The following is a 24,524-nucleotide window of genomic DNA, read 5'->3' as shown; positions in this document are numbered from 1 at the left end:
CTGAAGGCAGCACTAAACCGCTGCAATACCGGGGCTGCCCAGCAACAGGTAGTCTTAGCCCAACCCCTAGGATCCTGTAAGTCTACTTTAACATAAAAAAAATTCCTTTGGAAACCTCCTATCTGCCACGATACATGTTGGCAATCATCCCCCCAGGTATATGATCCATCAATATACAACTTGAAGGGTCTCACAACGGAATTTTTTCTGAACAGTAATAAATGACCTTTCCTACGAATAACTAGACCCAGCAGGATCCTGGAAACCTTGTTCCCAAAATACCTGGTAGGGTTACACCACCCCTAACTCCCTACCATCTTGAAGGTATATAATGGGCCACTCCTCATGACCCCAGTGCAGCTTTTTCTGCTCCTGGATCCCATCCCTGTGCCTTGATAAAATCATTTTTTGCACCAAAGGTGTCTCAAGAATTCTTTCATGGCCCTTGGTTTGGAACCCTAAGTCTTTGCTATATCAACTGCCTGTACATCTCGCCAACAGTTAATATTCAAGCTGAGTAAGCACCGGAGAAATCTTGCGAAAGTAGTTTTATGAGCAGAAATTTGAAGAAAATATTTATGATCTAGTACTTCCTGCATGTCCCCTCCCCCTTGAACCTTAAGCTTATAACCACCAGTTTCATACAGCAAAGGTGCAGCTCTTCCAGCCTATGGGTCCTACCCTGGTGCTACTTAAATGCACTTGCTAAGCTGCACCGTAAAACCTCTCGAGAATTCCTTCCTGACCAGGCTAGGTCAGTGATCCCACGACAACAGGAACGAAGAGGGCCCCCCAAGACAGCTTCTTGGGGAGAAAGAAGGGCTCTGGGACCAGACCACTTAAGGGACTCACTGGAGAAGCAGCTCCGGAGGCTACCCAAGAACGGCCAAAGAGGAGAAAGAGCAAGAGGAACGAAGCCGGGGAAAGATGGCCAGAGAGAGTAAAGAAAATCAAGAGGCTTTCTGCCCCTGGACGCCGCCGAGTAAGCATCGTTAAAGTCTCCCCTCCCACCGCCGTCATGTCTAAGTCAGAGTCTCCCAAAGAGCCCGAGCAGCTGCGGAAGCTCTTCATCGGAGGTTTGAGCTTCGAAACGACCGATGAGAGTCTGAGGAGCCATTTCGAGCAATGGGGGACGCTTACGGACTGTGTGGTAATGAGAGACCCCAACACCAAGCGCTCCAGAGGCTTTGGGTTCGTCACGTCCGCCACCGTGGAGGAGGTGGACGCGGCCATGAACGCTGGGCCGCACAAGGTGGACGGAAGAGTCGTGGAACCAAAGAGGGCTGCTCCCGAGAGGATTCTCAGAGACCCGGTGCCCACTTAACTGTGAAAAAGATTTTTGTCGGTGGCATTAAAGAAAACACTGAAGAACATCATCTAAGAGATTATTTTGAACAGTTTGGGAAAATTGAAGTGATTGAGATCATGACTGACCGAGGCAGTGGCAAAAAGAGAGGTTTTGCTTTTGTGACCTTTGACGACCACGACTCTGTAGACAAGATTGTCATTCAAAAATACCATACTGTGAATGGCCACAACTGTGAAGTAAGGAAAGCCCTATCAAAGCAAGAGATGGCTAGTGCTTCGTCCAGCCAAAGAGGCCGAAGTGGTTCTGGAAACTTTGGTGGTGGTCGTGGAGGTGGTTTTGGTGGGAAGGACAACTTTGGTCGTGGAGGGAACTTCAGTGGTCGAGGTGGCTTCGGTGGCAGTCGAGGTGGTGGTGGATACAGTGGCAGTGGGGATGGTTATAACGGATTTGGTAACGACGGTGGTTATGGAGGAGGCGGCCCTGGTTACTCTGGAGGAAGCAGAGGCTATGGAAGTGGTGGACAGGGTTATGGAAACCAGGGCAGTGGCTATGGCGGGAGTGGCAGCTATGACAGCTATGACAGCTATAACAACGGAGGAGGCGGAGGCGGCTATGGTGGTGGTAGTGGAAGCAACTTTGGAGGTGGCGGAAGCTATAACGATTTTGGCAATTACAACAATCAATCCTCAAATTTTGGACCCATGAAAGGAGGAAATTTTGGAGGCAGAAGCTCTGGCCCCTATGGTGACGGAGGCCAATACTTTGCCAAACCACGAAACCAAGGTGGCTATGGCGGTTCCAGCAGCAGCAGCAGCTATGGCAGTGGCAGAAGGTTTTAATTACTGCCAGGAAACAAAGCTTAGCAGGAGAGGAGAGCCAGAGAAGTGACAGGGAAGCTACAGGTTACAACAGATTTGTGAACTCAGCCAAGCACAGTGGTGGCAGGGCCTAGCTGCTACAAAGAAGACATGTTTTAGACAATACTCATGTGTATGGGCAAAAAACTCGAGGACTGTATTTGTGACTAATTGTATAACAGGTTATTTTAGTTTCTGTTCTGTGGAAAGTGTAAAGCATTCCAACAAAGGGTTTTAATGTAGATTTTTTTTTTTTGCACCCATGCTGTTGATTGCTAAATGTAATAGTCTGATCATGACGCTGAATAAATGTGTCTTTTTTAAAAAAAAAAAAAAGAAAAAGAAAAAGAAAATCAAGAGGACCTAAACCAACAGATGCATTCAAGGGAGGAGTCCATCAACGACAGAAACCTCGCTGATTTCCTCGGGCCGGCCCCAACCACAGTGACTCTGCGCCCCCTGCTCCCTGGTGACTTGACACATCTCTTTGGGCTCTTGGACAGTTGCAACCTGTGATTTACGATTTCCTCCAACTACCCAGCTCGGGCAGGTCTGAATCTTACTCATTTTTCTCTCCCATGGAGCCTTATGTCTACTGCTCGATGGGTATCAGTGAAACGACTTGAAGGACACCTGAAAAACCACGTGAATCCCGACGCGACCTCCTAAGCTGCTCCAGAAACCAAGCTGCCGGCCCCCGGCCACACCGCGCAGGCGCAAAGGCAGAGCCCGCGGGGCTTCCTCCCGCTCTTTGCATTTGGCGCGAAATCCCGGCTCCGGGGGCGGGGCCGAGGGAGAAGCCGCGCTCATTGGGCAGGTTTGGCGCGAAACCCGCGAGCTCTCGCGCCACGATTGGTTGCGGCCGCCGCCGGGGGCGCGCGCCGAGCGGCAGCGTCTGCGGGGAAGCGACTGCCGGCTGAGGAGCGTGCGGGCTGAGGCCCCTCGGCGCCGGGCGGCCATGGACCTCGCGGCGGCGGCGGAGCCGGGCGCCGGCAGCCAGCGCCAGGAAGTCCGCGACGAGGTGGCCGAGAAGTGCCAGAAGCTCTTCCTGGATTTCCTGGAGGAGTAAGTCGGCGCGCGCCCCTTCCTCGCGGAACTTCCCCGGGCCGCCCGTCCCCACTTCCGGAGCGGAGCCCCGTTCCCCGGGCGGGCGTGGGGGGGGGGCGCCGCGGCCGACGGGAGTAGAGACCCCCGCCCCCCCCCCCGAGCGCCTGGGTCCCGTCCTTCTGCCGTCCCCGCCCGTAAGGCTGGCGGCCCCGTCGGCCCTGGGGCGCTCGGCGGGCCCTGGGGCACCTCAGAGGACCCACACCTGGGGCGCGCAGGGTTGGGGGCAGGCTCGGTCCCGATGGCACCCGACGGCCAGGCCCCTGCTGCGCTGGGGAACCGTGCGCGGAGACGGACGCTCGCGGGGACCCGGACCCGCCCGAAGCGTCGGGGGCGCGCTCCGTGCTGCCCGTCCCCCTCCCTCTACGCACACGTCCCGCCTCCCAGAGCCTCCCAGGCTCCTGGGCCCTCCTGACCCCCTGCCCGGCTTCCTGCCACTGCCGCCCCTTGGGTTTCTTAGTGCAGATGCATCACTTCTTTTTTCCTAAGACTGTGGACTTCGGAATGTCTTATGACGTCCTCCTTTTTTTTTTTTTTTTTTTTAAATTGTAAGACATGCGTGACGTGGATGTTACATGTTATGTTACATCGACCTACAAAACTTCCCATCTAACTTTTTTTAAGTGTAGAGCTGAGTGGCGTTAAGGGCTTACATGGAGCTTGTGAAGCAGCTCTTGGAGCGGCGCCGTCCCTCGCGGCAACTCCTGGGCTTCCCCAAAGTTGACGCTCTGCGACCCCTAAACCGTCGCTCCCTTCCCCCCGCCCTGCCCGCAGCACCTGGCAGCCTTCCTTCATCCCCCTTAGTTCAGATGAATTCCACTGTTCTGGTCGCCTGGTCTGCTTGGAGTCCTACCGTATTTGTTCTTTTGTGACCAGCTTATTCCACTTACCACTATAACATCCTCAAGATTCATCCCCGTATACAGCATGGGTCAGACTTTCTTTTTAAGGGTGAGTAGTATTTCACTGTGTGCCTGTACCCCTTCCTGTCCGTTCGTTCATGGACGCTTGGGTTTTTTTTTTTTTCCCCCACATTTTTACTGTTGTGAGTAATTCTATCTTAAGAGATCCTGATATATTCATTTATGTATTTTTTTAAAAGTTTTTATTTATTTATTCATGAGAATTGCAAAGAGAGGCAGAAACATAGGCGGAGGGAGAAGCAGGCTCCCATCAGGACTCATGTGGGACTGGATCCTGGGACCCTGGATAATAAACACCCTGAGCTGAAGGCGGACACTCAACCATTGAGCCACCCAGGTGCCCCAAAATTCTGACATATTTAAAACAATAATTTAATTTACGTTCCCTATCTCTGCCTGACAGCCATTTATCTTTCAAAACCTAGCTACAGACTCAGACTTCCTTTGTCAAACCCTATAAGCTTTTTTTTTTTTTTTTTAAGATTTTATTTATTCATGGGAGACACAGAGAGAGGCAGGCTCCATGCAAGAAGCCGACCCAGGACTTGATCCTGTTTCCCCAGGATCACACCCTGGGCTGAAGGCAGTGCTAAACCACTGAGCCACCCGGGCTGTCCCAAATCCTATAAACCTTTAAGGCAACATCAATCCTTTCTTCCCTTGGGCTCCTAAGGCGCCATTTTCCGTTATCTCTGGTGGTGTAACTTGCTGTACCTACCTGTCAGCCTCTTTGTCTTGAATGGAAATCTCATCCTTAACCCCACCTGGCTGTCACACCATACTACATAGGTCCTCAATTAATGTTTCATTTTAACAAAGAATATAATTGTTTTCACTGCCTTGCAGTAAGTACCATACAGCTAGGTGCTAGGGATAATGATAAATAGGACAAATAATCACTGTATTTGGGGAAGGAGGGGAATATTAACTTCCCCTCAAAATTCCAACTTTGATTTGCCCTTGTTTATGGAATAAAGTCCCAAATTCTTCACAGCTCCTCTTCCCAGTTTTATCCCACAACCAGCCTGCCACCATCCTTCTTCCTATACCTTTTCTGACATTGCCACTTATTTATCAACACCTATAGTCAGTCTAGCCACTACTGGGATTTTTTTGGTGATTTTGTTGTTGTATTTTTTTGCTTTCTTTCAAATACTAAATGTCTTTCAAGGCTGAATTCCACTGTCACTTTTTAAATGCTTGAGGCGTTTCTACATGTTCTCCTAGAGCAGAATTAGTTTATAATCCCACAGCACATTTCTTGTACCTCTTCCTTTTTCCCCTTTATTTTATTGTGAAAAACAATAAAATAAATAATCTCACTTAACATGAGATCTACCCTCTTAAATTTTTAGCTGCACGATATATTATCATTGACTTTATTTTTATTTATTTTTTTTATTTTTAATTTTTATTTATTTTTGATAGTCACAGAGAGAGAGAGAGGCAGAGACACAGGCAGAGGGAGAAGCAGGCTCCATGCACCGGGAGCCCGATGTGGGATTCGATCCCTGGTCTCCAGGATTGCGCCCTGGGCCAAAGGCAGGCGCCAAACCGCTGCGCCACCCAGGGATCCCCTATCATTGACTTTAAGTACAATGTTACACAGTGGATCTCTTAAGACTTTTTCGGTCTCATTTGGATGAAACTTTATGCCTATTTATTAGGACCTCCACATCTCCTCCTTTGCTCTAGCCTCAGGCAACTACCATTCTGCTGTCTCTCTGTCGATCTATTTATTTAATGTAAGCTCTGCACCCAACCTGGGGTTTGAACTCCTGACCCTGAGATCAAGAGTCACATGTTCTACCAACTAAGCCAGCCACCTGCCCCCATTCCACTTTGACTATATGAATTTGACTATTTTAGATACCTCATTCAGGTAGGATCATATGGTATTTGTCTTTCTGTGAATGGCTTATTTAGTGTAATATCCTCAGAGTTCATCTTTGTTGACTTTCCCTTTTAAGGCTGAGTACTGTTCCATTGTATGTGTATACATTTTCTTTACCCAGTTGTCATGGACGTTTATTTATTTATTTATTTTAAAGATTTTATGTATTTATTAATGAGAGACAGAGAGAGAGAGGCAGAGACCTAGGAGGAGGGAGAAGCAGGCTCCATGCAAGGAGCCCGATGCGGGACTCAATCCTGGATCCCTCGATCATGCCCTGAGTCAAAGGCAGGTGCTCAACCACTGAGCCACCCAGGCGTCCCGTTATGGACATTTAGATTGTCTTGTTAACCTCTCTGTAGTAGAAATGTCTCTCAAGAGAGTGTCAGTCCTAGGTCAGGAGCGACACCATCATTTTTAGCTTTAAGTATCTAGGGCATAATGCTTTGCAGGTAGATGTCCAGTATATATCTATATTTAAACTGCATTTCTGGCTTTAATATTTTCCAATCTTAATTATACGTAACAATAAGTTTAAAATAGTTGGCATTTTTATTACAAAATATTAAATTAAGAAATGCAGATTAAAACCTGAAGCCTACATTTTTCTGTGTTCTGGGCTTGCTGCAAAGCATTTTACAGACATTCTTCTTTAAACTTCAGAGTAGAGGCACCTGGGTGGCTCAATCAGTTAAGCATAAGCATCTGCCTTTAGTTCAGGTCATAGGCCCAGGGGGCCTGGGGACAAGCCTTGCATCTCTGGCCCTGCATCTGCCCTGCAGTGGGTTCCCTGCTCAGCAGGGGAATCTGCTAGTTCCTCTGCCCCTCCCCCTACTCATGTTCCCTCTCTCTCTCCTTCAAATAAGTAAAATCTTTAAAAAAAAAAAAAAAAAAACTTCACAGTAATCTATTGAGATAAAGCAATGTCCTAATTTATTTTTATTTCTCTAAAAGGGAGGGAACAAATAACTTGCCCCAAGTTATACAATTAGTAAAATTAGCCTGTCTGACCCTAAAACTGATAGTTTTTAACCAATACACTGAATTATGAGGCATTTAGATTATTTTTTTTTTAACCACCTAAAAATTTTTTTTTTTTTTTTAAGAATTGTATTTATTTATTAATGAGAGGAGCAGAGACATAGGCAGAGGGACAAGCAGGCTCCCCGGAGGGAGCCCGATTCGAGATAGGGATCACGCCCTGTGCCAAAGGCAGACACTTAACCACTGAGCCACTCAGGCGTCCCTTTACCACCTAATTCTTAAATTTAATCTGACTTGCATGTATCTGCAGGTTCCAGAACAGTGATGGAGAAATTAAGTACTTGCAGTTAGCAGAGGAGCTCATCCGTCCTGAGAGAAACACATTGGTTGTGAGTTTTGTGGACCTGGAGCAATTTAACCAACAACTTTCTACCACCATTCAAGAAGAGTTCTATAGGTATGGCATATTAATCTTCTTTACTTTAAATAGATATGAAGCCTGTGAATCCAGCTTTTCTTGGACTGGGTTTGTTCATTTGTGAGGCAGAAGGGCAGCTGTCTCAGAGACCCTTTGATAGAACCAGTGGTTGTTTTAGTATTGGCTCTGCACTAATTTAGACCTTTGTGTACCTGAGTATTTTTCACATGCAAATGTTGAAAACCTTTTTTCTATGTAGTTTTCCCAAATTTCCAGAGGATTGCTTACTTTCAGGCATTCAGTGGTATTACTGTGTCATTCATTTGATCCTTTCCTTTGCCCCCAGGAGTAGGTGTTTTGAGAAGGTGTGTGGATCCTGTTCATGATCAGGGGTGTCTTTAAAGTAATGATACCGTTCTTAAAGTTTAATCTTTTTCTGATTATAAAAGTAATGTGTATATTATAGGGAATTTAGAAAGTAGACATAAGTAGAGGGAATACATACATAACTATGGATAGTGGGATTACGTATATATTCCCACCATCCATAGATAACCATCATTAGCAGGTCTGCAAATGTGGAGTTTCCCAAAGATATTCTAGCACATTTCATTGTATTTCTGAGTATATTTAACTATTGAGATCATGCTGTGGATGTAGTCTCTGGTCTTTTCACTTAACAGTATAACATATTGTTCCATGTCATATAAAATCTCTTGAAAACATTTTAATAGCTGGTATTTCTTTTCTTTTTTAAAGATTTTGTTTGTTTATTCATGAGAGACCGAGAGAGAGGCAGAGACATAGGCAGAGAGAGAAGTGGGCTCCATGCAGGGAGCCCGATGTGGGACTCGATCCTGGGACTCCAGGACCATGCCCTGGGCCAAAGGCAGACGCTTAACTGATGAGCCACCCAGGCATCCCGATAGCTGGCATTTCTTTGGGCAGAAACTAGACATTAATAACATAGGCTTTCATTTAATTTTTAATTGCTGTATAAAATAAGAAATATCTTTTTATGCAAATCTTTGTCCGCACTTGGATTAAATAAATGTGACAATCTGTATCAATAAAACCAGGTTAAAATAAACATTATGTACAGTTGTGAAAGAGAAATGAAGACCCAGGAGTAAGGAAAGACAGCCCTATTCCTTTACATAGTGAACTGAGAGATAGAAGACTTGTTTCAATTTTTCTAATCATATCTGATCATCAAGAATGGTTGTGGGATAAGCAGCAGGGTTTATTGAGATAGTACACAGCAGGAAGAGCTGTATTGACAAGTGAGAGGGAGATAGAAAATCCAGGCTGGTGGTAGAAACACCCGTAGCCATACCTCATACACAGGCCATGTAGCAGTTCTGTCTGCTGAAAGTAGCTCATTTTTCAGAAGCTTTCCAAATCCCACTGTTTAAATCAAGCTGCAGCAACTGCTAGGAACTTCTATCAAGACACTTCAGTCTAACCAGTCAATGAAATGTTTCTGCCAATGTGCTCCATGTCTTGAGCACACAAATTTCTCCCCTCATCCATTTCTTATCAGTCAAGAATTAAACCTAAAAGAATATACCAGGCCAGAGACTAGTATGGGAGACTGTCTTGTTGGATCGTAAACCACCTAGATTGTTGAATCTTGGACATAAGAGTGACCTGCAGTGTGGGTGCTAAGTGATTATTTAAAGATAGTAGATTTTTGGGTATAACATTTTATCTTGGTGTTTCTGTTGTCTTAGATCTGTGGGGTAATAGGAGAGGATGGGAAGAGGCTCATAACCCTAGACTAGGCAAATAGAGGTGTCCTGTATAGTTGGTTGTAGCCAGATGAAATTGTTTAGTCTATAAGCATGAAACATAAAGGGGCCTTGGTAGGTCTCTTGAAGATGTCATGTGATTTTTGTTCATTTGTTTGCTTTTCAGAGTTTACCCTTACCTATGTCGGGCCTTAAAAACTTTTGTCAAAGACCGAAAAGAGATTCCTCTTGCCAAGGATTTTTATGTTGCATTCCAAGACCTGCCTACCAGACACAAGTAAGAAAGCCTTCTTTGAAAAAGCAGGAATTCACCAAACAGTATAGGCATCAATTAATGATTAAAAAACTCAGGAGGTTTAGTCTTATATGTGTAAAGAGTTAGGTTCATTTATCTAGAAAGTTTGATTTTGGAGAAATACATTTTTCCAGGGAGATCAAATGGGAAGTTAAATAAAGCCATTTCTGGGGATTGTCAAATTTCAGGACAGCTTTCAGGGGACATTAGGGGAAAAAAATAAAGTGAGAAAATATAAAAACTGAGAACAGTCACAGAAATTGATGAATCTTTGGAAATTTTTGACAGCTTAAATGGCATGACTTTAAAACATTTTTCCTTTCAGCAGTTAGTTAAGATTTTATTTATTTATTCATGAGAGAGAGAGAGAGAGGCAAAGACACAGGCAGAGGGAGGAGGAGGCTCCATGCAGGGAGCCTGATGTAAGACTTGATCCGGGGACTCCAGGATCGCACCCTGGGCCGAAGGCCAACGCTCAACCGCTGAGACATCCAGGCGTCCCTTATTTATTTATTTATTTATTTATTTATTTATTTATTCATTCATTCATTCATTCATTCATTCATTCATTCATTCACACAGAGAGAGAGGCAGAGACATAGGGAGAGGGAGAAGCAGGCTCCCTGCTGGGAGCCTGATGCGGAGCTCTATCCCAGGACCCCGGGATCACGACCTGAGCCAAAGGCAGATGCTCAATCACTGAGCCACCCAAGACACTCTGTCTTTAGCAGTTATTTAAAAAGAACAAATTTGGGGCAAATGGATGGCTCAGTTAGTTAAGCATCTGACTTCGGCTTCGACATGATCAGGGTTCTGGGATTGAGCCCTCCATCAGGCTCTCCACTCAGCGAAGAGTCTGCGCTTGTCCCTCTGCCTCTCCCTGCTTGTGCTGTCTTCTCTCTCAAATAAACTCTTAAAAAAAAAAAAGAAAGCAAGAAAGAAAGAAATTGAAGTGATATTTTAAAGACTTAAACTTCTGAAATTACTTGAAAAATTGCTAAGTTATTTAATATAAAATGAATTTGTGAGGTAAAGGAAATGTTTCCAACTTCTGAGTATGCCATTTCTTTCCTATGATAACTTTGCTATGAAACTAATACGATGATTATTTAGAAATTGTAGGTAAGCAAAAAACGTTTGCATATAGAATAAAATGGGATCATATGTTTTATAATTACAATTTCTTTGGTGCCATTTAGTTTTTCATATTGATGTTTTTTGCTGTGAATGCATATACACTGTGTAATTTAGAAATGGTCGCATTGACTAAATCATTCTTGGAGAAGAGTCCAAAGAGTTCTTTCTCTCTCTCTCTCTCTCTCTTTTTTTTTTTTTTTTTGCTGTTTTTTTGTTTGTTTTAGCATAAATTTATCCTTAAATACCCTCTCATTTAAATGGAAACATTTCTTAAGTTAGAAATGAATATTTACTAATGGGACATCTGTTTTTAAATAGAATTCGAGAACTCACCTCATCCAGAATCGGTTTACTGACTCGAATCAGTGGGCAGGTAGTACGGACGCACCCCGTTCACCCAGAGCTTGTGAGTGGAACATTCCTATGCTTGGACTGTCAGACAGTAATCAAGGATGTAGAACAGCAGTTCAAATACACACAACCAAATATCTGCCGAAATCCAGTTTGTGCCAACAGAAGGAGATTCTTGCTGGACACAAATAAATCAAGATTTGTGGATTTTCAAAAGGTATTTATTTATTTTTAAAGATTTTATTTATTTACTTGAGAGAAAGAGCGTACAAGTGGGGGGAGGGTCAGAGGGAGAAGCAGACTTTCACTGAGCAGGGAACCCAATGCAGTACTCCATCCCAGGACCCTGGGATCATGACCTTAGCTGAAAGCAGATGCTTAACCCACTGAGCAACCCAGGGACCTCTCCAAAGGTTATTAGTTCAGGTTCAGTATATGCTAATAATTCACCTCTAGGCACTTGAAGTTATTATAAGCTTATTTAGGTGATGTTAAGCATGTAAGTTGAGAATCATTATATATATAACTATAGATTTAAGCCCAAAACTCTTAATACAGATTTCAATTATCAATATATAATTGTGTTTTGACCTTTAATAATTTGGATTGGAAGCTCCTTCAGACTGTGACAAAATATATTTATCAGAGAATAAATAATAAACATATGAAGATGATGATGATGGTGAACTAGTGTTAAGAAAACTTCGAAGAAGTGGAAACTTGTTAAGACCTCGTGTTGGTGGTTAGGGAGGAAGGCATGAATAAAAGGACAAGCAGAAATGGACATCTTTGTTTGTTTGTTTGTTTGTTTTAAATATTTTATTTATTTATTCCTGAGAGACACAGAGAGAGGCAGAGACATAGGCAGAGGGAGAAGCAGGCTTCCTGTGGGGAACCTGATATGGTACTCAATCCCAGGACCCCAGGATCATGACCTGAGCAAAAAGCAGATGCTCAACCAGTGAGTCACCCAGGTGCCCCAACATGTTTGTTGATAGCAGTGATGATTATCATGATTGAAATGGAAGATCATCTGAGGGATGATTTGGTGTGAGGTGTGAGGTACTCCAAGCCTTAAAAATGTCAGGCTGGGAAATTTGGATCTATCTTGATAAACAAGGGGAAGGTATTTTCAGGAGATGTGAACTTTTCTTTTTTAAAGGAAGATTAATGGGACATTGGTGTGTAGTGTATAATAAGAGACTAACAATTAGGCACTTGTAGTTACCTAGGCAAGAGTTGGGGAATAGCAGTAAGAATGAAGATTGTGGGTGGAGCCCATCTGAGGTCCCCACAGAACTTAGTAAATCTGTGTTAGGCAAAGGGAAAGAAAAGTTGCAGCAGCTCAAGCATTCAAGTATGGAAGAATGAGTACCAGCTTAAAATAATTAATATTAGCTTTGGTTTTTCATCCTTAGTGTTTTATGTTTTTATTATTATTTTTAACATTTTATTTATTTATTCATGAAAGACACAGAGAGAGAGAAGTAGAGACACAGGCAGAGGGAGAAGCAGGCTCCATGCAGCAGGGAACCTGGTAACGGGACTTGATCCTGGGACTCCAGGATCACGCCCTGGGCTAAAGGCAGGCACTAAACCGCTGCGCTTCCAGGGATCCCTCCTTAGTGTTTTAATATCAATCTGGGACTTAGTTTATATGAATCACATACTCTGCCAACAAGTTTGGGTAAAAGGTGCTTTATATTTGAAAAAAAAAATATAACAACCAAATACGAAGTGTAAATCTAGATTGGGCCTTAGTTTGTAAAAAATACAAAAAACAGTTGTAATGAAGGACACTTCACAATTGAGGAAATTTAAGGATGTACTAGATAGTAGCAGATCTTATTTAATTGTCTTGCTGTGGTAATGATACCATGTTTACATAGCAGATGGTCTTCTAGGAGATGAGTATGAAAATAATTAGAAGTGAAATATCTTGATTTTTATAATATCTTTCAAATATAGTAAAGATATGTGTGTATCTAAGTAATGTTAACAGTAGTGTTGAAGTGGCATGTATAAAGTATGTGAAATTTTCCATAAGATTTCCCTGAAAATTTAGTGGAAGATGGAACAGAATAGATCTTTAGGGATCCCTGGGTGGTTCAGTGGTTTTAGTTTTAGCACCTGCCTTCGGCCCAGGGCGTGATCCTGGAGTCCCGCATTAGGCTCCCTGCATGGAGCCTGCTTCTCCCTCTACCTGTCTCTGTCTCTCTCTCTCTCTCCCCCTCCCTCTGTGTCTCATGAATAAATCTTAAAAAACAAAAAAGAATAGATCTTTACATAGTTTGAGCAAGTAAGCAAGTAAGAAAACATTTCTTTAGTAAAAGTGAAGTTTTTATCTTTTTTATTGATTTCAGTATAGTTAACGTACAGTATTATAGTTTCAGGTGTATAATATAGTGCTCTAGCAGTTCCATATATTAACTCAGTGCTCGATAAATGTACTAAAGGTGAAGGGGGTTTTTTTGTGTTTTTTATTTCAAAGACTTTATTTATTTGAGAGAAGTCGAGTGAAAGTGGGGGGAGGAGCAGAGGATGGGGGACAAGCAGACTCTGGGCTGAGTGCAGAGCCCAGTATGGGGCTCAGTCTCATGACCCTGAGCTGAAATCAAGAGTTAGACACTTAACTGCCTGAGCCACCCATCTACCCCTAAAGGTGAAGTCTTTTAAGTAAGTGTCATCTCTTACCAAATTGGAAGGAGTTTTAGCATAGATAATTTTTAAGATGAAGTTTGGCAATTGTCAAAAGTGCAAATGGTAAGAGTTTGGAATATGTCAATATTTCTGGCATTAATTTAGATTATATGGCATTTGAAAAATAATCTTTTCTCCTTGGCCATTGTTATAGGTTCGTATTCAAGAGACTCAAGCTGAGCTTCCTCGAGGGAGTATCCCCCGAAGTTTAGAAGTGATCTTGAGAGCTGAAGCTGTGGAGTCAGCTCAAGCTGGTGACAAGTGTGACTTTACAGGGACTCTAATTGTTGTGCCTGATGTCTCTAAGCTTAGCATACCAGGTCAGTAATCTTCAGCTCAAATTTAACAAATTCTCATTACCTGAAAACAGAACATTCAGCTTCTAGAATCTTCATTGTCTTGTTTTTGGCTACCCATCAGGGTGAGCAAGGAAAGTATAAGATAGAGACCAATTGATTTTGCTACAAAAAATACTGTTCTGAAAAATTTCAAGGCCTAAATGAAATATTTGGATTTATAGGTTTTGTTTATTTGAACAATTTTGATTCTCAGTACCTTTGGTGTTTGAGCTGTGAAACAAACTATCATTCTTTCAGGAGCACGTGCAGAAACTAATTCCCGTGTAAGTGGTGTTGATGGATATGAGACAGAAGGCATTCGAGGACTCCGGGCTCTTGGTGTTAGGGACCTTTCATACAGGCTGGTCTTTCTTGCCTGTTGTGTTGCACCCACCAACCCAAGGGTGAGTCTTTAGTCCTTAATAGAATGATCTCTGCAACAGTCACAATATAGGCTTCTGAAACTACTGAGTTATCTAGTCAGTGTTAATGGTGGCAGGGTTGGAGGATGGGTTGATTCTTTAGGGTTTGTGTTTTGTGTGTTTTGTTTTTTGTTTTTAAGATTTTATTTATTTGCAAGAAAGAACATGAGCAAAGGGCAGAAGGAGAGGTAGAAGCAGATTCCCCACTGAGCAGGGACTCCATGCCGAGTCCTGAAAATTTAGTGGACCCAGAGATCGTTACCTGAGCTAAAAGCAGACACTTAACCAACTGAGCCACCCAGGCGCCCCTGATTCTTTAATTTTAAAACCAAATCTTTTCGTGTCTTCCTGACCTTGAAGAAAAGCCTGTTTTCATGTTTAAGAGATCAGTGCTTTAAGAGCATTGATATAAATTATCCATGATATAATTTTTTAATTACCACAGTTCTTCTTTCATGCTCCTGGAGAAAATACAAATAGAAAAATTTAGTAATCTGGGAAGTAAACTAATTTGCTCTTTCTGTGAGTGATGGATTCCTGGCATTATAGTTGTATAGAGCTTGTTTCTGCATCCTAATGGGAAAGCAATGAGAAAAAGTTTGGAAAATAGTCCAGTATTGGAAGAAGATGGGTGAATGTAATATTCTGTTACTGCATGTTCATATCAGTGAATAACATTTTCTTATGGCTCATCTCTTGAGCATTCAGATTCATTTAGATAGCAATATAAAACAGTGGTAGCTTTTTTGTTTTTAATTCACTGGAGAGAACAAACTGTAAAGTATCTCGATTAACTTAGGTCTTACTAGTTTAGGGTTTGTTTTTTTTTTTTTTTTCTTAGAAAACCTTTGTAGTCAACAGATTCTGAAGTTGAAATCCCAGGCTGGTTTTTGTTTGTTTGTTTATAATGAAGCTCTGTATCACTTTCCTTTGACTGTTTTCATGCAAGTGTATTTTCCTTTGTCCTCTACCCTTCAGTTTGGAGGGAAAGAACTCCGAGATGAGGAACAGACTGCTGAGAGCATTAAGAACCAAATGACTGTGAAGGAGTGGGAGAAAGTGTTTGAAATGAGTCAGGATAAAAATCTGTACCACAATCTCTGTACCAGCCTGTTCCCTACTATACATGGTAAGAGTTCCTTCCATTTATGGCATAAGATTGAAATCAAAATGATTAAAAAATAGCAATAAATACTTAATGTTCACTATACTAGAACCTCAAATTTTTTTAAAAACAGCAATAAGTGATTTCTTACAGCACATAAAGCAGATCCAAAGGATTTTTAGTGGATTTACAAGGGATATTAAAAAGTCATTTACAATAGGACAGATACTACATGATTCCACTTAAAGTGAAGTACCGAGAATAAGCAAGTTCATAGGGACTCAGAGTAGAAGGAGGTTACCTATAGGGGGAGGGAATAGGGAGTTAGTATTTCATGGATAGTTTCTGTTGGGAATGATGAAAAGTTCTGGAAATGGATAAGAGTGGTGGTTATAAAATATAGTGTACTTAATTCCACTGAACTGTATATTGAAAAATGGTTAGAATGGTAAGTATTTTGTTACGTATATTTTACCCTGGTTTTTTAAAAAGAAAAAAGTCATTTAGGCTTCTTTTTCTAGCTTTAGGGTAGAACCATACTTAAGTACATTATAATGTGCTAGATTAATATCCTGATCTTTTTATCTTTTTTTTTTTTTTTTTAATTTTCAAGAAGGAAATTCTTTGTTTCTTGGCTATATGTACTATGTCTATACCTTCAGTGGTTTCTTTATGGTTTTCTTGGCTCTCGGTTGCTAGTTGCTCACCATTATTTAACCTGTTTGTTGGAGTATGTGACTAAAGTTTCAAGCCTCGTGCGTTAGCCTTGCTTTTCCCATCCTTTCATAGTGAATTGGAGTTAATGACAGGAACTCAGAGGGGTTATGGGTATTTCTCATATATATTTCTTAGCTATTTAAAAAGTTACCTATTTTCTATCTAAATAGGTAAATATTTGGCCAGTGAAATTGAACTGAAATCCTTTATATTAATAATCCTTCATGAATTCTAGAGTATCTTCCCTTAATTAAGTGTTCAAATTTTGATCCAGCTCCACTCCTCACCCAGAAACTTAATCTATTTCTGCATAACAAATTACCCCAAAACTTAGTGGCTTCAAACAGCAGTGTCTCTTACAATCTGTGGGTCAAGATTTGAGAAAAGTTTACTTGAGTGGTTCTGGTTGAGTGGTGCCTACTCAGTCTTTGATGAGGATACAGCTAAGACATTAGATGAGGCTGCAATCATCTGAAAGCTAGACTAGGCTGAAGGATTTACCTGTTAGTGCTGATTATTAACTGGAAACTCATTTTTTCTTGCCACATGAATCTCTTCCGCAGGTCTGTTTTCATGTTCTCACAACACAGCAGCTTCTTCCTCCAGAGTGTGTGTGTCTCCAAGAGAGCAAACCAGAAGGAAATAAAATGCTTCTCAGGACCTAGTCTCAGAAGTTAAACACCCTCACTTTACCATATGCTATTTTTTTAGAAGGAAGTTATAATAAAGTCCAGCTACTCCCTAAGGAGAGGAAAATTAAGCTCTGTTTTCAAGTGAGAAGATTTAAACAATTTGTGGACTATTTAAAAACCATGACACTTCCTGACACATTTATTTCAAAGATCATAAGTCAAAGCTTGTTTGTGAAATGGATTTTTTTCTCTGCCTTTAAGGGATGGTTTGCCCAGCACTTAGTTGATAGAATTCACAAAAAGTCATAATAATTAGCACAGAAAAAAAATTTTAACAGCACATATTTAAAGATCCAGTTTTTTTTACTATACATTTCCTTTTCATGTAGGATTCATAAACAGCTTGTAGAAGAAACCATAGATCACATTCAGTATCTTATCTAATCCATAGCAGTTCATTTAGTGAGTTTTTATATTCAACACTGTTGGTGATACAAAAGAAGTAAATTGTGTATTGTTAACTCAAACTCTTGATAGAACAATAAATTCTGCTATTAGAATTGGCAAATACAGTGTGCTGTGGTGGACATAGTTTATTTATGGAGTTATTTGAGAAGTACTACATCAGGAAAGACTGAGAAAGTAGGACTTACAGACAAGGAATGGCTCTTAGGATGGTGAGCATCAGCATCTGTGCCGTCTGTGGTGTATAGGTGAGGACATTGGGATAGCGGTTAGGTGGCTTTAAGTTTTACGAAGAAGAACCAAGATTAGAAGCCAGGTATTTTTACTTCAGTCTTACGCTTCACTTCAGCTTTCTTGGCTCTACGTCAGTAAACATGCCTTATGGTCGTTTTTGAAATTGTTTAACCTCATGTTGAAAAATAACCTTGCGTTTTCTTTTTAGGCAATGATGAAGTAAAACGGGGTGTCCTGCTGATGCTCTTTGGTGGTGTTCCAAAGACAACAGGGGAAGGAACCTCTCTTCGAGGGGACATAAATGTTTGCATTGTTGGTGACCCAAGTACAGCTAAGAGCCAGTTTCTCAAGTAAGTGTTTGCCAAGGTAGTACATTGGAAAAAACAGAGTATTCATTGTTCAGGCTTTCTGTGCTAACAAGAATGCAGTGTGCCTTTATTAAAGCAGCAGTATAAATTACAACTGTTGAATGTATAACTTTGCTTATATTAAATTACCTTAATTTGGTTTTGGTTTTGTTTTTTAAGATCTTATTTATTTATTCCTAAGAGACACAGGCAGAGGAAGACAAGCAGGCTCCTCACAGGGAGCCCGATGTGGAACTTGATAGAATAGGAAAAAAAAATTTTTAGAATAGGGAAAATTTACCTATAATTCCAATCCCATTTTGAGTTATCTTAATCCTTGTATAATATCTTTGTGTAATCTTTTTAAAAGTTTTTCAATATGTGAATATTTTCATGGTAATAAATCACAACATATTTTAATTTTAATTTACCCTAAATATGTTTCCTTATTTTCACATTTTTTATTGGTGTACTGTAACTTACAAAATTATTTTCCTAGCTTGCCTTCATTTATTTTAATGATTATGGATGTCGGTACAGTGAACATCATGATTTGTATAAAATTTTGTTTTGTTTTGTTTCCTTTGGGAAAATCCCTAAGCATAGGATTGCTGAGACTAAGAATACAAACATTTTTAAGATTCTTATATAGAACATGCTTTCCAATAGTGCAACAAGGATGAGATGTGTTATGCTAACCATCAACATATGTACTACTATGGCAATTTTCACCTATTTTTAGAAGCTATAGCAAATATTTGCTTACTTTCAAACTTAAAAGAAACCTAGAGGTCAAAATAGTAGCAACTGGTTTTGAAATACTTGCTGTGTTCTTGGTACTGTGTGAGTGTATGCATCTTGTGTTAGCAGCACTCAGGCACGTAATATAATCCTCTTTTTTGAGGGAGGCAAACAAAACTTCTCTGAAACTTAGTTCCTTATCCACCTTCTCATAGCTAATAGGTGACTGCTGAACCATGTGTATTAGAACTCATACGTATCTGATTGCAAAGCTGTGCTCCTCATACTATATCAAGCTACTTTTCCTTTGGGAAATTTGTAACATGGCACTGTTCCAGAAACATTTTTAGTTGATTTGGAATTTTAAAACTAAATATTATTTCCTTCACATATACCAAGGACTAGGCTTTAGATTTGAAAATAATAGTCCTATGTTGAAAGAGATTATCCTGGAGCGTCTAGGTGGCTCAGTTGATTAAGCATCTGCCTTCAGCTCAGGTCATGATTCTGGGGTTCTGGGATAGAGCCCCACATCCTCCAGGAAGCCTGCTTCTCCCTCTTCCACTACCCCTGCTTATGCTTGCTTGTTCCTTCTCCTTTATTTATCCTGTCAAATAAATAACATCTTTTAAAAGGTGGGGGAGGGAATTCTCTCTTCGTTTCCTCTGTTCCCACCAACCGCTTCCTATCCACCACCACAAAAAGATATGCTATAATATTGCTGCTAATTCTGGCAACAGAATTGTATTATACATGATTATTTTAGAGAGAAATAGCCTTTTATATCTAGTGGGTCTTTTAGCATCTTTATTGCAATATAATTCCCATATCATAAAATTCACCTCTTTTAAGTATACAATTCAGTGGTTTTAGTATATTCAGAGTTGTATGACCATCAACATACTGGGTTTACAACATTTTCATTACCGAAAAAGAAATCCTGTACCTTCCAGCAGTCCTCATTTTCCTCCCTGACCGTAGGCAACCACTAGTCTACATTAGTGTCTCTATCTTGACATTTCCTATAAATGGAATTACATACTATGTGATTCATTGTGACTGGCTTCTTCTGCTTAACATTATGTATTTAGGATTCAGCCTTGTTGGAGCATACCAGTACTTTCTGTTATTGCCTAGTATTCTATCATATGTATTTACCACATTTCATTATCTATTTGTCAGGGATGCCTGGGTAGCTCAGTAGTTGAGTGGCTGCCTTTGACTCAGGGTGTGGTCCCAGAGTCCCCAGATCGACTCCCGCATCAGGCTCCCCATGAGAGGCTTGCTTCTCCCTCTGCCTATGTCTCTGCTTCTATCTCTGTATCTCTCATGAATAAATAAATAAAATCATTTTTTTAAAAATTATCTATTTATTAGTTAATGGGCATTTGGATTGTTTCTCCTTGGGCTTTTATAAGTAGTGCTATGAACATTAGTAAGTTTTCACCATTTTTTAAAAATTATAAAATACACATCACATTTGCCTTTTTAAACATTTTTATCTATATTTTTCAAGACTAAATAATAATTGATTATGTGTATTTATCACCTTTTGTTTTACCTGTTCATCCATTGATGGACATTTGGGTTTCCACCTTTGGGCTATTAATGAATAATGCTGTTATGAACATTGATGTACGAGTATTTGTTCAAGTCTCTGCATCCAGTTCTTTGGGATAATTTTAGCTCTTAAAATTTAGGTCCTTGATCCATTTTGAGTTAATTTTTGTACATAGTATGAGATAGGGGTCCAACTTTGTTCTTTTTGATTGTAGATAACTAGTTGTTTGAATGCCAAGACTATTCTTTTCCTCTCTTGAATTGTTTTTGACAACTTTGTTGAAAATCAGTTGACTGTAAATGAAAAGGTTTATTTCTGGACTCTCGGTTATATTTCATGTCTCCCGTTAGGCCAATACCACACTATCTTAATTGCTCTATTTTTGTAGTAAGTTTTAAAATCAGAAAGTGAGTCATCCATCTCTTCTTTTTCCAGATTGTTTTGGCTATTCTTTTTTTTTTTTAGATTTTATTTTATTTTATTTTATTTTTTTAATTTTTTTTATTTATGATAGTCACACAGAGAGAGAGCACACATGAGTGATGGGAGGAAGAGGAGAGGGAGGGAGAGAATCCCAAGCAGGCTTCACACCCAGAGTTGAGCCCAGTGCAGGGCTTGATCTTACAACTCTGAGATCATGACCCAAGCTGAAATCAAGAGTTGGACACCAATTGAGCCACCCAGGCCCCCCCCCACATGAATTTTAGGATCAGCTTTGTCAGTTTCTACAAAGAAGCCAATTGTGATATTAATAGAGATGGTATTAATCTATAGATCAACTTGAGATATATTATCTTTTTAATAATTTTTAAGTCTTCAGATCCATGAACATGGAATATCTTTCCATTTATTTAGGTTTTTATTTTTTCTTTCAACAGTATTTTGTTGTTTTCATAGTATAAACTAGTGCTTCTTAAATTTGTTCATAAGGATTTTACCCTTTTTCATGCTGTTGTAAGTAGAATTGTTTTCTAATTTTCATTTTTGAGTTTTTGTTGCCAGGATATAGAAATACAATAGATTGTTGATCCTTTATCTTATAGCCTTACAAGAACTCATTTATTCATTTTTAGTGGATCCCATAGGATTTTCTATCTTATCAGGTCATGTTATTTGCAAATAGTGATAGTTATTCTTCCTTTCAAATATAGGTACCTTTTTGTTTTCTTGTCCTGGCTAGACTTTTCAGTATAATGTTGGATAGAAATGACAAGAGCAAACATCAGTGTCTTATTCCAGAACTTAGGGAGGAAGCGTTCAGCCTATTACCATGAACTATGATGTTACCTATGGGTTTTTTGAAGATTTTATGTATTTATTTATGAGAGACACACAGAGAGAGGCAGAGACATAGGCAGAGGGAGAAGCAGGCTCCATGCAGGAAGCCTGATACGGGACTCGATCCTGGGACTCCAGGATCACACCCTGAGCCAAAGGCAGACGCTCAACTGCTGAACCACCCAGGCGTCCCAAACCAACCTATTTGGGAATAAATCTCACGTCTAGTTTGTCTTGTTTTTTAAGTGCAAGGCCTTCTAATGGATCCATTGTTGCCAAACTATTATTAAAGCCTTCTTTTAAAATGATGTTCTTGTCATGTATGAACTTCATCTTCCAACTTGACAGGAGTGGGTTTAAATTGACTTCAAATCCCAAAGGAAAAAAAATAATAAAAATTTAAAAAAAATTTTTTTAAAGCCCAAAGGAGATAAGACTTTCTATTTAGTCTGTGACATACATCTTTATTAATTACTTATGCCTAATGCCTCTCTCACGTGTTCTTTAAGAAATTTTAATTCTTGATTGACATAAGCCCTATCAGCTAACACTTCTAGAAAGTATGCTTTGTAGTCATGCGTTAATGAATATAATAACCTTGAATAGGCACGTGGAGGAGTTCAGCCCCAGAGCTGTCTACACTAGCGGCAAAGCATCCAGTGCTGCTGGCTTAACAGCAGCTGTTGTGAGAGATGAGGAATCTCATGAATTTGTCATTGAAGCTGGAGCTTTGATGCTGGCTGATAATGTAAGAACATTTTATACTTTTGGTTATAAAGAAATCAGAATAGCCTCTTCTTGATCAGCAAAGGCCTATAAGTTTCTATTAATAAGATATCCTTTTTTAAAAAACCATTTTTAGGAAATAATTCATAGTTTCATTAATCTAGAACGTATTGCCTGCCCAGAGTATGTGTGTTTTTGTGACTAGTAGTTCCCAGCATTTTTTCCTTTCCAGACCATGACACCTCTATGAGTATGTCTGTTGCACTTTACTGTATTTGACATGAGTATGTTAGATCTGTAAAGGCATGTAAGCTGTAGCTATACGTTTATAGATGTTATGTTCCAAATTTACCCTTCATTTCCCCAACCTAAAATCAATGCTGAGGTGACCCAGAGTATTTGACCTAGAGATTTACACAAGGTTTTGATGTTAAATAAAAATGCAGTAAGTAGCTGTATGTTTTTAATCTTGCTCTTGGTTTAAAATGAGCCAACACATATGGTTCCTTCTAGCAATGGAATCTGACGAACTAGCCTACTTTAGTAGAGGAAATTAAGGAATTAAGATTGCTTACTTACCTACCTTAAAGTTGTTTAGAGAAAAGGTCTCTGGTAGTAAACTTAAGTTTATACTTGCCATTTGGCATCTCAAAGGCAGTTTCTTATGCTAATTTTTTGGTTACAAGGGTGTATGTTGTATTGATGAATTTGATAAGATGGATGTGCGGGATCAAGTCGCTATTCATGAGGCTATGGAACAGCAAACCATCTCCATCACTAAAGCAGGAGTGAAGGTATGTGTATTCACTTTTGTTCTGCTGCATCATGCCATAACCTTAAAGATAAGTGTAGCTCTCGAGATGTTCACTTGGATAAAATGCATTATTTCAACATAAAATGCTGATCATTGAAATGGGAAACAGCCCTGAGAATTATTAATCCATATTCTAGGAGCTTTTTAGGGTACTATGAAAATGACAGAAAGTAGAGGAAGTATTGGTAAAACTTTTAGCATTTCACTTCCCAAAATTTCCACAAAGCTTCTATATTCTTTGATAATGTGTACTACCAGTTGTAACAAAAAATAATCAAAGTCAACATTTTTAAAATGAAAATAATAAGTACAGTATTGTAACCAACATTAGAGAGAAACCAAACTTTTTAAATAATGTATTCAAATAGGTAAGGAAAATTTAAGTAGTAGAAGAAAATATATATTAAAAGGTGAAATCTTCTCCTGCAACTCCTATCACCAATAAATTTTGAGAGTGCTGGGGCACCTATGTGGCTCAGTCACTTGTGTCTGCCTTCAGCTCAAGTCATGATCTTTGGGTCCTGGAATCCAGCCCCACATCAGGCTCCCCTGCACAGTGGGGAGTCTGCTTCTCCCGCTCCCTCTTCCCTCCTTCCTGCCACACTGCACCTGTTCTCTCATGCATTCTCTTTCTCTCTCAAGTAAATAAAAATCTTTTTTAAAAACTGTTCAGAGTATCTATTAAAGTTACAGCCCTTTCAGAAGTTTTTCATACGTAAATAAGCATAATGCATGTAGTTTAGTTCTTTGTTCATTTAACTTCATAATTTTATTTTGGCAATCTTTCTATACCAGCACATGTGTTAGATCCATTTTTATTACCACATGGTTTTCGAGTCTGTGTTCCCTGTTTGGCTCATTAGACTCCCATAGAGTGATATTTGGTCATTTTCAGCTTTTTTATTAGAAGGCATATTAACAAAAACATCTTATCACATGCATCTTCTAGCTGCAAGATAAATTCCTAACAAGAAATTGCTGGTAGTATGTCATACCACCACCGTTACATGGGAGTGCCTGTTTGCTTTATGCATTAGGAGACTTTTAATTTTGATGATTCAGTAGATGAAAAATGATGCCTTAATATTTTGGTTTGTGTTTAATTATGAATAAAATCAAGCATTTTGTCCTATGCTTATTTGGTCCGTCCAGATGTCTTTTTAAACCTGTAACAATGATTTCTTTTGTGATCAGGCTACTCTGAATGCCAGGACATCCATTTTGGCAGCAGCAAACCCAATCAGTGGACATTATGACAGATCAAAGTCGTTGAAACAAAATATAAATTTGTCAGCTCCCATCATGTCCCGATTTGATCTCTTCTTTATACTCGTGGATGAATGCAATGAGGTAACTGTGAGCTGTCATGTTGGCTTCCTTTGTTATTTCCAGTTTGAATAACTAAGGGAGACAAGGCTGTA

The 24,524-nt window shown here is 40.1% G+C and overlaps 1 protein-coding gene across 1 annotated transcript in view; it reads left to right on the top strand.

The window, feature by feature from the left end:
- Positions 1–3,035: 3,035 nt before the first annotated feature.
- MCM6 (minichromosome maintenance complex component 6) overlaps positions 3,036–24,524 on the top strand; it is a 33,837-nt gene continuing 12,348 nt past the window's right edge. Inside the window, exons 1-11 of the mRNA XM_041739269.1 lie at positions 3,036–3,231; positions 7,382–7,528; positions 9,407–9,517; positions 10,991–11,240; positions 13,878–14,043; positions 14,320–14,465; positions 15,462–15,612; positions 17,845–17,986; positions 22,170–22,311; positions 22,976–23,083; positions 24,298–24,453. Coding sequence (XP_041595203.1) covers positions 3,125–3,231; positions 7,382–7,528; positions 9,407–9,517; positions 10,991–11,240; positions 13,878–14,043; positions 14,320–14,465; positions 15,462–15,612; positions 17,845–17,986; positions 22,170–22,311; positions 22,976–23,083; positions 24,298–24,453 — 1,626 coding nt within the window. The 5' untranslated portion in view covers positions 3,036–3,124. The remainder of the gene's footprint in view (positions 3,232–7,381; positions 7,529–9,406; positions 9,518–10,990; positions 11,241–13,877; positions 14,044–14,319; positions 14,466–15,461; positions 15,613–17,844; positions 17,987–22,169; positions 22,312–22,975; positions 23,084–24,297; positions 24,454–24,524) is intronic.

This window comes from Vulpes lagopus, chromosome 24 (genome assembly GCF_018345385.1).
Source record: "Vulpes lagopus strain Blue_001 chromosome 24, ASM1834538v1, whole genome shotgun sequence".
NCBI classification, from domain to species: Eukaryota; Metazoa; Chordata; class Mammalia; order Carnivora; family Canidae; genus Vulpes; species Vulpes lagopus.
This window is presented reverse-complemented; position numbering and strand designations above follow the sequence as displayed.